The sequence below is a fragment of the Nematolebias whitei genome, chromosome 16, assembly GCF_014905685.2.
Source record: "Nematolebias whitei isolate Nwh7 chromosome 16, NemWhi1, whole genome shotgun sequence".
In the NCBI taxonomy this organism is placed as follows: domain Eukaryota; kingdom Metazoa; phylum Chordata; class Actinopteri; order Cyprinodontiformes; family Rivulidae; genus Nematolebias; species Nematolebias whitei.
Genome location: NC_056513.1, coordinates 17,682,508 through 17,698,704, shown reverse-complemented (window position 1 = coordinate 17,698,704; position 16,197 = coordinate 17,682,508). Strand labels below are relative to the sequence as shown.

Below are 16,197 nucleotides of genomic sequence, written 5' to 3'. Positions count from 1 at the left end.
ATATATATATATATATATATATATATATATATATATATATATATATATATGCCAACTTTTGCATTTAGCTACAGTTGAACTAAATTATTATTATTAGTGTATTGTATATATATGTTTATATAATTTTCTCTTTAATTTACTCATTGATTGTTGTTGTTGTTGTTGTTGTTGTTGTTGTTGTTGTTGTTGTTGTTGTTGTTGTTGTTAAGCACTTTGATAACAGGTTCTGTTTTAAATGTGCTCTGTAAATAAAGTTGACTTGACTAAATTTAGCTTTTTTTATACAGTTTTGCTCATTTCAGCTTCTGTGCTGCTTCTTTCACTTTTAACAGTTCAACCCTAACCCTGACGTTTTGTCTTCAACAAATGTTAGCAGTCATTTAACACTGCATTTTAGCAGAAAATTTAATTTCTGTAGTTGCTTATTGAGGCCTGGAGTGATTTTGATGTGATAACTTCATTCTTCTGCTTTTCTGTGTCTCTAGTTGGGAAAGTCAGTGGTGGCCCAGGTGAAGATTCCAAAAGGAACAGTCCTAACTCTGGACATGTTGTCGGTGAAGGTGGCTGAGCCCATGGGCGTCGCAGCCGAGGACATCTTTCAGCTGGTTGGAAAGACGGTAACGGAGGACGTGGAGGAGGACGAAAGCGTCACTCCTGAGGTGGTGGACAGCTATGGCAAAAAGATTAAGTGCTGAGATCGAGAGATTTAAAATGATCAAGAGGTGCTTATTTAGAAGTTATTTACAGGTTTACTGCGGGGATAATTGGAATGGAGTCCAGGATCAAACATGGGTTATGGGGATAATTTACTTTGATCATGGTGACACTTCTCACATGAAACATTTCAGCTCTTGGAAAAGGTTATCTTAGTTCTTCAGAGCCAAACATCACATTTTAAAAGTGGCCTTAACTTGATATATTCTGGGATTCTGTCTCGCGTACGATTTAAAGCCTGTTGTCTCAGCAGTTACTGTGCTCTTCACGAACCTGCTCACTGGGATGTTCAGTGTCCGTTTCAGGAAGCGCTTCTGTATTTTAAGATTTTAAGCTTCCTTTTTTTTTTTAAGCAAGACAAATCAAGCCAAATAGAACTTTATGACATCATGTGCAACTATTGTCAAATTTGCATCATCCAGTGTTTTATTTTAAAAACTTGTTTTGGTACTGCCAGTTCTATTGTTAGTTGTTGAGGTTCGAGCACTGGCAGCATTCTGTCAAAATCCAGATGAAGAACATTAATGCACTTATGTGACGTTGACATTATTTTGTCTGGCTTTGAGAAGAAACTTCAAAATAAAATGTTGGTAAATACTGAAATTGTTTCTGTTGTTTCATTTAAAGTCAACCATGTACACTATTGACATAAAAGTCACAACATGACAGTTATAGTTTCTGTAATGATTGAACTTTTATGAAGTGGGGAATATGTATTGTGGTCCAATAGCATTTTATAGCAAAATACAAATACATGCTAAATTTCCATATCCAAAGTAAAACTGTACAAATGCAACACTTATTTAATATGATTAGTATTTTTTAACTTTGTGTCTAGAACAAAAAAAATATATAATGTTTTCTGACTTTAATGGGCAATAAAATTACTTGAGTTCTATTTAGAAAAACTTGCGATGTGCAATATTAATATTGCTAAAAGGATACCAGTTGTGATAAACCCTCATTTTCCTCTCCTCACCTTCTCGCCAACATCTAAAACAAATGAGGGCGTCAAGAGCAGAGTCTGTTGGATTGAAGAAAAATGTGCAGAACATGAACGTATGGAAACATAATCTTCTGATTTATTGCAGTCCAAACAGGCTTTTGCAGCAACTGACATTGCTCTCACTTGTTGCGATGATAAATTTGCAATATATTGTGTAGCCTCGGAGCCAAAATGTAAAGATAAAAAAAAGAGATGGTGAATCTGTGTTAGTATTTTAACATACTAATTTTTACAATGTACCTGTTTAAACTCTGCACCATAAAGAAGTGAATCTTTTTCAGCCACAACACAGTTGCTATAGAATACAATGATTTTTGTCCCTTAGTTTGGGACAGTTTAGTGTATGAGCAGCAAAGTGACAAGCAAATAGAATCACACAGGATACACTGAATACAAAAACTACAGATGTAGATGAACAGATGCTGGGATATATTCATCATTTAACGCGGGTTCCTCATTTTTCTGGACTGAATAAAACGTGCATTGAATTTAAGGAAATGCAAACGTGAGACGTCATTTATATTTGACCCATCAAAATGAATGCGGTCATTTATTTACAGAATCAAATTTAACATCAAACATTTACATTAATTTGGCAAATTATGAAAATAACAACAAAGCAATCACTCAGGAAAAATCATACGGCCATGATTTTTCCGTTGCTGCACCACAGACATTTATAAAACTGTACAACTATGATCTTTTACCCACACGGATGTGAATAAGCACTTTACACAGACATTTCTAAATATCTGGAAGAATTTCTACTTGATAGACAAGTTTAGAGATGAAAGAAGTTTAGAGGGAGTTAAGATGGTATGGGAGGGGAAGAATGTTCACCAGAATTGACACTCTCCATCAGAACTCAGCTCTCCATCGGTACGCTTGGTAGGAAACTTGATCCATTACCTTTCTGAAGATTCATCAGCAGATATGGAGTTCCGTTAACGCTACCTGTCCAGCGTCTCCTGATTGTGGCTGTAGCTCGTCAGAAGTAGTGGCTAGTGATAGTTATAATCCCATGGAACTCGGAAGAGCTTTTGTCATGTCAGGATCATCCTGTCTCCGACAGAACTCGAGCAGAACCAGCAGAAAACTCTCCAGCAGAAAACTCCCACCGAACTCTAGCAACTACTGAACTCCAGAACTCTTAGAACTCACAGAACTCATAGAACTCATGAGTTTACAGAACTCCCACAGAACAGACTAGACCAGGAAGTACTGACATTTTAAAGACTTTTTCCCGGTTCACTTTTGGGAGTTGTTCATTGGTCAGAAACGACCAGACGGGGTGTGTTTTGTGACGTAAGAGGTTAGAGACAGCGAGAATTGTTATGAGACAGATCAGAAATGTTCTCACAGACAGAGAGAGTTTTGTTTTGGCGTGTTTCAGAAACAGGTGCAAAACATCTATATTTACGTCTGAGAGGATTCTAAAACATGACAGTTTTAACATAACAACTTGTTTTTCGTTTGACTCCAACCTTGGAAACGCACACACTTGCTCATTCAAAGGCAGAAATCAGAAAATGCATAAACTCTGTAACAGCTTTTAACATGAGTTCTAACTTTGCATGAGAATAAAAATCATTACTCAGTTAATAAAATTGATTAGTTCACTGCAACATCTAAAATGGTTTGAACTAAGACACTTTGATTATCAACATTTGTAAAATAGTAATGATAATAAAAAGAGAGTGTTCTTTTCACTTGAATCTTCAAGAAAGAAAGTCTCAGGATGGGTGAACCTGTATTTATGGATTCAAATACATGAAATGACAGCTTCTGTCCCACAAGGTTCTTAAGGTCAAGAGTTTTGACCTTAGACTTAGTTTTTACGTAGGCCTAGTCCACTACACAGATATGACGAGAATGAAAACTGACGTTATGAATAAATAGAAATTAATATATAAGAGTATAGAGATAGAGTGGATATGAACAAATTATACTTTTAGCTACTTGTGCAAGAATACAGAGCTTTGTTCAGTTCAATTCAGTTTATATAGCGCCAAATCAAAACAGCAGTCTCAGGACACTGCACAGAAACATTCACATACGTATAAAGTCAAATCAATCAGAAGAAACTGGTTCCTTGGTTCAATTCTGAGTTACTTACTTTAAAGCAGGCATCTAGAAAGCTGGAAAGAAAATGGCTCTCCACTAACATTGAATAATGATTTTTTTTTTTATCTTGGAGAGATAGCCTGCTAACGTATAAAAAAGCTCTCCATAAAGCTAGAACTGTATATTACTCATCTTTAATAAATGAAAATAAAGATAACCCTAGGTTCCATCAGTACCATGTAAACAGTCACTGAAGGAGCTTTTCAGTGATGGGACAGTGTTGGTGGCTCGTGATGCTTCTCTATGAAACTCAAATTGTGTCAAGTTGCAAACCTTTATGTATAAATTACAACATCCACTGTTATAATTTTGTATTTAAGATGTAAATATCTGATGGTAACAATAATGTAAGTTAGACAACTGACAGAAAGAGGTTTATAAGCAAGGCTGTTGGGAATAAAAGGCGCATCAGACAAAGCTTTAGTCTTTCCCAAGGAAGATGTGTTATAGCTCTATAGCCACTGCTCAACTCCATCAGTAAATGATCATTCTGTTAAGGAAAGACTCGATGGCAAACAGGTTTTTCTGCATTTTCATCAGTCTGGGAACATGTAGAGAGACAGACAGCTTTAACCTTCAGAGGGAAATTATTAAAGTTTGGCTAAACGGTATGATTTGTACCATGAATAATGCTTTTTTTTTTTTTTGTCTCAGCCTTGAAAAAAAGCACAAAGTCTGGTTCCCATATGAACACATTTTCTCAAAGTTTTGACTTGCATTTTATCCTTGGTGTCCTGACACCTGCCCTGCTCAGGTGCACATGAAGTTTCCTGTCATTAAACTGTGGTTAGCTGCCATGTAAGATTATTTAACAATCATTTCGGTTTTCCATTTGCTGCATTAAGGATGAATGTGACTGTCGCCCCATATCAAGAATAATCATTATTTATTTTTATCATTCTTTAATCTGTGCACTTTGTCAGTGAAGACACTGAAACACATTTTTTCTTTGCATGTGTGTCAGTTAAACTTTTGTTTACATTTTTCAAATTGCATTTTAGAAGGAAAAAAACATTAAATTTGAATTTTTCAAAATGCATACATTCAAATATTTTTGACTTCAAACTGAATGGTGCAAAATGTTTATTTTGGTTCCCTCCAGTGGTTGCTTTACAGAAGACAACTGGCAGCCCTGACTATGGCTGACCATGCTTTGTGACCTGCAGCCACAAATATTTATCAGATTTTTCTTTGCAGACCACTTGCCATGCTTTTTTAAAATATATTTACCTTTATGCTTTTTAACGCACACATTGTTGGTGCAAGCTGTTAAAATAACATGTAGCTTGTTTCACTGCACTTGCAGGGCACTGAGGGCATTTAAATACAGGCGCGGATCCAAATCCAAGCACTTAACGAGAACAAGATCACAATGGCAGCCTGAACACGGCTTTACCTTTTGAGAATGATTTATTTTAGGCTTAATATACATAAAAAGCTGCATTTATGATTTTAAACCTATTAAACATTGAACTATAATTAACAGTTTTCATCTGTCTTGTGTTGTTAAAATTCTTAGTGTGATCTTGTTCAAGTCAAGAGACTTTATACACTGACACTTTATGAACTTATATAATTTTTTATTATTTCTTATTTTTGAACTGTATCTGTTCTGAAAAGGCCCGTCAATCATCACCTGTCACAATCTGATCCACGGAAGCGCGACTGACTTTTTCGCTGGCATTGAAAGAGTGAAAAAAAGGACAAAACTGGCAGTTTTTTCTTTATTATTTTAGATGTCTTGTGGGCTGTTTTCTCAGAAAAAGTCATTTTCTCTGACTACAAGGGTCAGAATTTTCCCATAAAAAAACTGGAGTTGTCAGAAATCTTTAGCTACATGTTGTCAAAGCATGATGTGGCCATAGAAGGCAAAGCCAAATACAATAAATAAAGTATTTAATTAAAAAAAAATTTACATTTCAAAGAAATGCTAATTGTCAAAGTTTAAACCAGAGAGCTTGAGTGATTTGTTACACTGTAAATGATTAATTATTGAAAATACAATAACTTACTGGCAACATCCAACAACGTTCAGTCAGGTCATCTGGACGGTTTATTATTTTTTTCTTGTTGAGAAGTTTCATCCTTCACCTAATGGACTGTCCTTTGGATGAAGGACAAAACGTCTAAAAAAAAAAAAAAAACATCCAGATGACCTGACTGAACTTTGATGTTCTGAACCACTTTGGAAGTCCTTTGGATGAAGGATGAAACATCTCAACAACAACAAAATAAGAAACCATCCAGAGGACCTGACTGAACTTTGTTGGATTATTTTTACCTGGATTATTGAGCATGAATTTTGATGTTTTGAACCACTTTGGCTATGGCTGCCTCAGAGGAGTCAACGGGGAAGAGGGTGGGCCCCAGAAACCATCTTATCACCAGCAAACTACTATGTGAGTGCTGCTTGTGGGACTCAGTTTGTTGTGGCTCCTCGGACTGATGAAGTCCTTTGGATGAAGGACGAAATGTCTGAGCAAAAAAAAAAAAAAAAAAACAATGTCCAGATGACCTAACTGAATTTTGTTTGATTCTTTACCTGGATTATTGAGCATGAACTTTGATGTTACTGGCAACAATTATCCAGTAAGTTCCTGTAGAATACAATAAAACTACTGTAAAACTTATTGCAAGTCTTACTACAATTTATTTTACATCACTTTTAGCACACAGAGTATTTAATTTAGATGACGTCCACTGATTTGATTCAAAGAAAAATAAAATAAATGTGATTTGATTTTGATTTGAGCTACTATAGCAACATTTTAGCTTAATATTCATAAAATCCTTAATGTTGTAGCCACTTTTGTGTTTGTTCAGGTTCATTAGCAGTGGTGGCCAAGTTGAATCAGGTTGGCTATAAAAATGAATCAGCTCTACATGCAGATCCACTGATTACTTTTTTGAGAATTACACAAAAATCCATCCAGTGGTTCATGGAATATTTTGCTAACAGATATATTTAAGTCCAACAGTTAATGCCAACATTTTATACAAATATCTTACACAATCAGTTTAACACTTGTTTGTGTTACAGACGACTCTCCAGTTACCACCACAACAAATTCTAGCTCACTCTCTGCAAATCTGAAAGTTGGTGCCATTTTTGTGTTTGCCATCAGCTGTGGTGGCCATCTTGAATCACATGTACTCCAAATGTTAATCAGTTGCACATGATTACTTTCTGAGAGTTTCATTCAAATCTGTTTACTGCTTCATGAGATGTTTTTGACAGAGTGGGTTTTTATCAATAAATTTCGTTAAGATAGTTTGGCAACATTGTATCCCAGGGTCTCTAAGAGGAAAAATGATCTCCCCTCTTCATACAAATGTACAGAGAGCTACAGAAAGTGTTGCACCACTATAGAGAACCCAATTTTGCCTTTAAGTTTATTGAATTTACAATGGGGCTGTGGTAGCTCAGTGGTCAAGGCTATGGTCTTGAAGGCTGCAGATTCGAACCCAGATTGTTTCAGGAAGGGAAGTTTTTTATCAGTCAATTTTTTTCATCTGGTAACAACGAGACCAAGCAAATGTGTTTTCTTGACATACTTTTGAAATATCTGCTATAAAACTCTTATTTTTTCAAAAGGACCAGGGGGAGCATTAAGAAAAAAAAAAAAACAGACCCAAGTATAGATCCCTGAGGCACCCCAAAAGTAAGAGTTGACAGAAAGGAGGCCCCATCTTTACTTATCACATGAACATTTAATTAAAAGCATCAGACCCATTTGATTTAGACATGAATCACTTTCAAATGCAAACGATTGCACTGTTCTGTGCTCAACGTCCCAGTAGTCGCTGCAGGTTCTTGGCAGCCAAAGCGATAGTAAAAGACTTTGGGTTGAGCTAACTGAACAGTCAGTTCTCTTGAGAGCAGATAAAGACTCATTATATTGATCTCCCCAATTACTTGAACTATTCCTTCTCACAGAAATGAGGTCCCTCCCTTTCCCCATATAGCTTAGCAGGTATTTCAAGCAGGAGCTTTAGCCGGTAAGCTGCCGCTGATCCCAGCTTGAAAAAGGAACATCATTCACTGATTTTCTCCGTCCTGAAGAACTTTGATTGTTTAAAAAATGTATCAGTCAGAGGGTTGAATAAATACAAATTCATTTAATCTCACTGCCCTTCTTGAGGTTAATGTTGTACTATAACTTCATCTTATTTTAAGTCAAGCTGTGCTTGCTCTTATTTCTTGCTACAAATAAAATGTTTTGTGAACTCAAATAAAGCCAGAAATTAAATATTTAGTGGAGTTACTTCTGCATCTTAGTATTTCAGACCTGCCTGAGATGCTCTCAGCCATAACCAGAATGAGGTTTAGGTTACTTTAGTTGATTATGTAACTAGTTTAGCTACTTTAAGATTACTGGGAGCTTAATATAGCAGATTACAACCTCGATTCATGACTCAAACTTGTCTGTCCCCATCCAAGTGTCTCCATAGGACAAGTCTTGGCTTCGAAGTGGGTGAAGGAAAATAAAAAATTGAAATGTCTGAGCAATTTTATAATGAAGATCTGTCTGGTGGGAATGATCTCAGAGCGGAGCACATCCAAAATATCCAATCAACTTAAGAAAGTTCCATGAAAGGATCAAGATGTTGTTTTTTTAAGAGTTTAAAGATAAAAAAAATACAACGTTTAATCCAAGTCTTTTAGCTAAGTTTGTGAAACTGGAGAAAAATATCTCACTTTCTACAATTCATTCCAACATCAGATAAATTTATTATTATTATTTTTATAATTTTTATATATTTATATTATAATAATTATTATTATTTTTTAATATACAGTTTACTTATTTCATGCTCATTTTCTGACACGTATGTTTCTGTTCGGCCTCAAAATCAGCTCGATTTACTACTTCAAAAATAAACAGAAGAAAGGTGCATAATTTATTTTCATGCAACCTTTATTTACACAGATAAATCACATTGCACCTCAAAGACTCATTTACAAGTGAGACCTGCTTAGACAAACACATTATGCTCAAATGTACCATCTTAAAGTGAAAAAAATCTGCTTGAAGCTTTAGAAAATAAATCCAGACCTGCCAGGTTTCTGAGACATTAAGTGGTTATAAAACACCAAACAAAGGAAAATGAAAGCTCAACATAGAAAACAAGTGAATTTCTTGTCAACTTCAAGAGATTTAGACAACCCCCACCCCCACACAAATAAAACCTCTAGTATTTTTGAAGAATATAGAATTTTTGAACATATACGTATCAGTCTTTATTTCGAGACAAAAAGTAGTCCATATCAAATAAAATAAAATTCCACACCGCCGACATTTTGAATTCTTCTCTCCGCCGTGATCGGATCAGGTATGTGTGCATGACGTCATCATGTTGTGCTGGTGCTGCAGGCATCCTTGTCACTGGGTTGTCATACAAAAACAGCGTCTTTTGTATTGGTGAGTTATTTTGATGGAATGACCGATATCCGATATTGAACTTTAACACTAATATCGATACCACACTGATAATATCGTGCATCCCTACAATATATTGCATTTGACAAAGCTCTTACTACTAAGTTGTTTGATACATCCAAACAGCACATACATGTATACATGAAGTTCCTCAGCAAGGCATGAGAAGTTGGAATGTTGCTCATGACAAACATTTGACTTGCAGATGTCCATTTTGGAAGTCGAGGAGGATTCTAAATGCATCCTGATAGGCTATTTGCAGTTTCTTCATTACAGCTTTACTGTAGTTACACAAGAGGTGAGTCGTATAAAAGGAGGTGCAAGTACAACTTACAACACTGTCGCTGCACATCATCATCATCACAGAGATCACTCTTCAGAATACGACTTAGCTATTTCACATTATTCACCACGTCAAGCAGGATTTTTTTTTTAATCTTCTGATCCTCCTTAGTTGTAGCAATCATAAAAAACACTCTTCTTATGATGTCAAACTGGACACCATATCTAGCACAGACCCTGAGTAACTGCTGCAATCCAGCACTGTAAGGAGACAACAGGACCAGATCGTCTGCGTACATGAAATGATTTACAAGATGGCTGCCCACTGTACACCCAGTCTCACAATTATTTAGTAAGAATCTTTGACCTTTGAGGAGAGGAGTGTGTGTGAGAAGATTGCTGCATTTATTATTTCCAATCAAGAATCGGTCATCTTGCTAAATTTAGATGGTGGCTCAGAGGTTAGAGAAGGAGAGCCTGTGATTAGAAGGTCGCTGGTTCAAATCCCCGGACTGACAACATCAAATGTGTGTGGGAAATGTGAAATAACCACACCTGCCTCCATCCTCATTTGCATCACTCTGGACTCTTGAGCAAGGCCCTCAACTCCCGTCATCTGCTCCTCCGGGTGCCCTATAGCAACTCTCTGCTCCGCACAGAGGGCTGTGGTAGCTCGGTGGTCTGTGGTTGCGTCAGGAAGGGCAACAAAACCATTGCCGGATCTTTGTGCAAGTTGACTCGCTGTGGCAACTCCTGACAAATGAAACTGCCGAAAGACAGAAACAATTTGCAGTTCAATAGAGAAGAAAGGACCCAACCAGCTTTTAAGTTTTCATTTCTAATATTTAACAAAACTCTTTTTTTTTTTTTTTTTGCATGCAAATGACCAAATCAATGTGATAACCTCAAAACATTTTATATTTCCAGCATTTAGGCCAAATAATACATTTTTAGAGGATGCATTTTAGACTAGGCCTACTTTTGGTGTAATTGTGAGTTTAACCGTGTCATTGTGTCTGAACAACGGTCGTCTGTAATGTTTGCAGAGAGCAGGTGTTGCACCCAGAGCCAATTACAGACGAGTGGGGCATCAAAGACAGAAGGCAGGATGAGCTCACCTCCAGCAGCTCCTGATTTAGAACTAAAATGTGGAGCACAAACTGTCTGACAATATGCAAAAATGGAGGGTGTTCATGTAACTTTCTGTGTTTGCCTGTTAGCAAAATATCTCTTGAACTACTAGAGGAAATTAAATGAAACTTTTAGAAAGTAATCGCCGTTCATCTACAAGTGATTAACTTTTAGTGTTAACCCATTTCAAGCAGGCCCATAGCTGTTAGACAATTGCAAATACAAAAATGTCTACAACCCAGCCATTTGTTTGAGCTAAAGGTTGGTGTTGCAGTAAAAATCTTCCCCATCACATGCTTCAAGTGTTGGCGTTTAACATCACAAGTGATGTGCAGAATGCTAGTTTAATTTAAAATAGAAATTTGCACCTGTAATATATTTGACTCCGTGGTAAAAACGTGTGCAAAATTTCCATGTGTTTTCTAAGTTTGATTTTCTTGAAACTGGAAATAAAAGGTGCTTGTAACAGTTGGACAGTTATATGTTCTTTCCATTTTGGGGGGCAGAGAGGGACACAGCACAAGGCGGAGGAACAGTGATGGAGGGAGTGTCTCTCTCTCTCTCTGAGCTCCACCTCTGCTCACACATGAAAATCCCACTGAGGATTAACCGCTGGGACCTTCAGATCGAACATTAGGTGCTGGGGATTGTTCCGCTTTGGGAGTCATTTTAATGGGAATATTTTACCAGAAACTCTGGATCTGACCGGCTGCTGCCTGCTGGACGGCTTCCTGTGGTATGAGAACAAACCTAGTTCTGTAATTTGACTTAATTGTGGTTCTTGAAGGAATTCATTCTGATTAAAAGCTGCTTCAACACCAGAATTCAAGATTTAAAAACCTTTAAAACTGTGCTTAAAATGTGTGATAATAATGTCTCACTGCACTCTAAAACCAGGCAGAATGGAAAGAATAAGAATTGTTGTCAGTATTTCTTAAATTTGCTTCTTTAAATTTAAAATAAGTGATACTACAGCTTTAATTTCTTGTAATTTTTTTAAATCAGTTTGCTTTTTGACTTTGTGGCAGTAGCAAGCAGGGCCTCAGGCTAATTTAAGTATATCTTCTCGGGGATTAAATTGCGTCCTAATGAGCTTTCACTAATGTTCCCAGCTTCAGTTAAAGAGCAGCTCCTTCTGAAGGATCTCAGCAGAACAAAACTTTGTCACTTGTACAAAACTGTTGCTATAAATATCTTTATCTCTAATTCATCAGATACTATAAACCCGCCAGAAAATCGTGCATTTAGATATATTTTATACACTTATACAATTTCTATTTGTAATCCAACCATGATAAATTGTGCAAAGCCCCCTAAAAACTGTAAAAACTGTTGCTGTTCAACTGTTCAGTTTTGATATTTCTTTCTTATGCAGAGATTTTCTTTAACTGAAGTACAACAGAAAATGTATTAATAAATAAGAATAACTTTATTGAATCTCCAGGACTTGTATCTGTCATTCAGAAATTATGGTGTGTTCCTGGATAGGTGGGTCTCTGGGTCTTCTGCACAGATGCACCCCCAAAGATGCTCAAATCTTTCAGTGAGGAACATCCTAAATGGCCCCTCACTGCTTACTTTGGGGTAAAAAAACATCTGTCACTTTTATAAAGACAATCATGTTTTAATAAATCAGACTCAAATACATTTTTCAGCTGCACGTCAGTCTATCAGGGGCCAACTTCTGTGTTGGTAATTTATTTATTTGATGTTATTAAAGCTGCATTGTGTACAAACCTGGGGACTTTGAGAACTTGTGTGTGTGTTTTAACTCTTTCAGTTGTAAAATGCCACTAAAGCACAAGTAATCCAGAACCCATGTGTTGCATGAATTTTAATAAGCTCATACATGATCCTGAGGGTCGAGCTCGAGCTGCACTTAATTCAGCTTCATCTTACATTTTTTAAACTTTATTTATTATATGTATGTTTGTGCTCTTTTGTATTTATTTATTTGTTAATTATTAGGCTTCTAGATCTGGGACCTGAGTCTGAATTTCTTACCATAAACATATGACAATAAAAAAAATCCTTGAATCCTTGAAAACATTACAGCCAGTTCAAAAACAGCCGAACTTTAGCTGTGTTCTTTGTGTACAGGGAATTCTTCAGGTTCTCAGAATCTTGGCATTATAAACTCACATTTGCAGTTTTGCAACAAAGATTCAGAAAATTTACATTTTTGAGTCCTACGTGGTGAACCCCACCTAACTTTGACTTCTTAAAGATGTCAGCTTACCAATCTGTGCTGTATTTATTACAGTGGTTCTCAAACTGCGGTCCCCGGACCCCCAGGGGTCCGCGAACCAGTGCTTGGGAGTCTTTTTATTTTTATTTTTATTTTAAAGCACTTAAATGTATAATAACTTGTTAAAATACACCAAAATGCAGGAAATCACATCTATTTTATTCAAAAATTTCTGGGGGAGGACCCCCAGCCCCCCCCCCCCCCGCACCAATCCCCCCAGGGGCCCACCCACTATTTGCGTTCCAGCATCGATCAGTTTACAAATGAAGCTCTGTTACTTGGTCTGACTGCTGTTATGATTCTGTTCAGTTTTATGTAAATAGTTTTCTGTAATAATTAAAAGAAGTGACGATACGTTGATCATGTTCATTATGTGAATAGGTAAAGTTTTAAAGTGTCTTTTGATGCGGTTCATTTTCTCAAAACTTTAATTTTTGGAAATTGAAATTAAAAATGCTGTTAGTTAAGTGTGTCTTGAATGAAAAATACTCCATGTTTAAAAGTATAAAAATTATATTACCACTATTAAAGAACAGTTCTTAAGTATTTATGTTACACAAACATTTCCATTGCATTAAAAAGACAAATTGAAAAAAAAAAATCATAAACACGAGGGTTATGAGGGGGGCCCTGAACCCAAAAAGTTTGAGAACCCCTGATTTATGAAACACGTTGCTACAATCAAGTTTAGAAAATCCACACATTTTCAAATCATGAAACCAGAAGTTTCAATTTAGATGTTTTTGTTCACAGTTGTTTTTGTGTTACTAAGTAAAATAGTTGAAAATAATTTAGATATTCATTCTGATTTTATTATTGAGAGTCATTACAACAAAATGAAGTTTTATAAATAAGTCTTCTTGAATTATTCAACGGTGTATCGAATTTTATGAGGAACTAACTGGACCTACCTGAGCGTTTTCTTCTGATCCGACTAGAAAACAATTACTGATAGACCGTTACTGAACAAACATTTAGGTGTGTAGTGAGTTACAACTGGACTTATTTATGTTTGTTATGTCCTTGTGATGGGCTGCGACTGGTCATGGGTGTACCCTGCCTTCGCCTTCACCGCTGGAGATAAGCACCAGCTCCAAACCATGAACAGGAGTAAGTGGGTAATTGAATACATTTACAACTAATATATCCTAACTGGAGGATTTATCAAAAAGGAAAGTCTAAAAGCTGGACAATGTGTCAGCCTCACAGACAGAAACTGGAAGTTGGTTCCACAAGAGAGGAGCCTGATAACTGAAAGATCTTCCTCCCATTCTGCTTTTGGAAACTCTAGGAACCGTTAGGGTTGGCTTGTTATGCTGCTATAGGCTTAGACTACTGGAGGATAATTTGACCTAATTTCTTTAAACGGTTTGTTAAAATTTAATAGTTTTCATTTGATACTATTTCTATCTTAACATGTAAGTCTTGACCTGCCATTGTGTATCTATTCCTCTCAAACCCAGCCGGTCGAAGCAGATGGCCGCTTGTCCTGAGCCTGGTTCTGCTAAAGGTTTCATCCTCATGAGGGAGTTTTTCCTTTCCACTGTCGCCTTTGTGCTTGCTCAAGATGAGAGTTCTGCAATGGAGTTAAATTCAAAGCAGTCTGCTCCTCAGATAAATAATGTTAAATTATAATTTACATATATATATATATATATATATATATATATATATATATATATATATATCATTGTTTCTGTTCAGTGCCCTGAGACGACTTCTGTTGTGACTTGGCGCTACATAAATAAACTGAATTGAATATCAAATGAATGGTTATCAGCAATGAGAAAAATGCAAAGCGACATAAAAAAAGAATCAAACTATATTTATAGATTTCAGTGTCCGTGCTTTTTTATTTGTATAATTGTTGGTAAATTAGAGATTGATTTTGTTTTTGACATTATACAGTTGGGTTCAATCTGCACTTTGAGATTAAAACATTCGTGTTTTCTCTGTTTTGCAGTGATTAATATGAGGAAACCTTTGAAGGTCTTGAATCCTGGGATTAGACTACAGGGTCTCCATGGTGTTTAGACCTAGGAGCAGCATGCAAACCGACTGGTGAACTGCTGCTGCCCGTCAAATCCCCGACTTGTAACCACCAGCACCACCAAACCAGCTTTGGAGGGGAGTGGGGGGATTCCAGACACATCGTCTCTGCTTGATAACCAGCACCAGACGCCATGGATTACACCCTACCCATAAACGGTCAAGATATGATAGCTTACTCCTGCCCCGACCCTTTTCTGGATCACCACAGCAGTAAAAACTGGTTCCACTACCAGGGCGTCAAGAGAAAGCTGCGGACCGGACGCATCCTAGGCTTCGTCTTCAGCGTGGTGGCCGTCTGCACAGTTTGTTCACTCAGTGCCTTGTCTCTGGCCACAGCAGTGGCCACTGAGCTGGAGTCGTCTGCTGAGGGATCAGCTGATGCAGCCGTGCCCCAAAGAACTCTCCTGCAGCACCAGAACCTCTCGGCAGCTCCCGAGGACACACCCGTGGCCATGAAGTCTCATTCAGAAATGAATAAAGGAGACTACCCAAGAGACTACTTCAGCGTGGAGGACAGACGACGTGGCTTCGTGGGTCTTCACATGTTTGGAATGTTATACATGTTCATAGCCTTGGCCATAGTTTGTGATGAGTTTTTTGTCCCTGCGCTCACCGTCATCACGGAGAAGTTGGAGATCTCGGACGATGTAGCTGGAGCCACCTTTATGGCAGCAGGTGGATCAGCCCCAGAGCTCTTCACCTCCGTCATAGGGGTCTTCGTCTCCCACAGTAACGTAGGCATCGGTACCATCGTGGGGTCTGCCGTGTTCAACATCCTGTTTGTGATCGGGATGTGCGCTCTGTTCTCCAAAGAAGTGCTGCACCTCACCTGGTGGCCCCTGTTCAGAGACGTCACCTTTTACATCATCGGCTTGCTCATGCTCATCTACTTCTTTCTGGATAATCAGATCACCGTGCTGGAAAGTTTCAGCCTGCTGATGTGCTACACCTGCTACGTGACGTTCATGAAGCACAACTCCAAGGTGGAGATGCTCATCAAGACGCTGCTGAGCAGCAACCAGGTGCAGCAGCTGGAGCCTGTGCCGAAGGTCAGTGTCATCCATCCATCCATTCATCCATCCATCCATCCATCCATCCATCCATCCATTCATCCATTCATCCATTCATCCATTCATCCATTCATCCATCCATCCATTCAATCCATCCATCCATCCTCCATCCATGCATCCATCCATCCA

The 16,197-nt window shown here is 37.5% G+C and overlaps 3 protein-coding genes across 3 annotated transcripts in view; all 3 read left to right on the top strand.

The window, feature by feature from the left end:
• The window catches only part of LOC119422378 (sialic acid synthase), a 6,787-nt gene extending 5,943 nt beyond the window's left edge, over nt 1–844 (top strand). Inside the window, exon 6 of the mRNA XM_037689741.1 lies at nt 486–844. Coding sequence (XP_037545669.1) covers nt 486–695 — 210 coding nt within the window. The 3' untranslated portion in view covers nt 696–844. The remainder of the gene's footprint in view (nt 1–485) is intronic.
• tmod1 (tropomodulin 1) overlaps nt 1–16,197 on the top strand; it is a 307,955-nt gene that overhangs the window by 149,884 nt on the left and 141,874 nt on the right. The window lies entirely within an intron of this gene.
• The window catches only part of slc24a2 (solute carrier family 24 member 2), a 25,107-nt gene continuing 23,951 nt past the window's right edge, over nt 15,042–16,197 (top strand). The window contains exon 1 of the mRNA XM_037689735.1: nt 15,042–16,047. Within this exon, the coding sequence (XP_037545663.1) occupies nt 15,130–16,047 (918 nt within the window). The 5' untranslated portion in view covers nt 15,042–15,129. The remainder of the gene's footprint in view (nt 16,048–16,197) is intronic.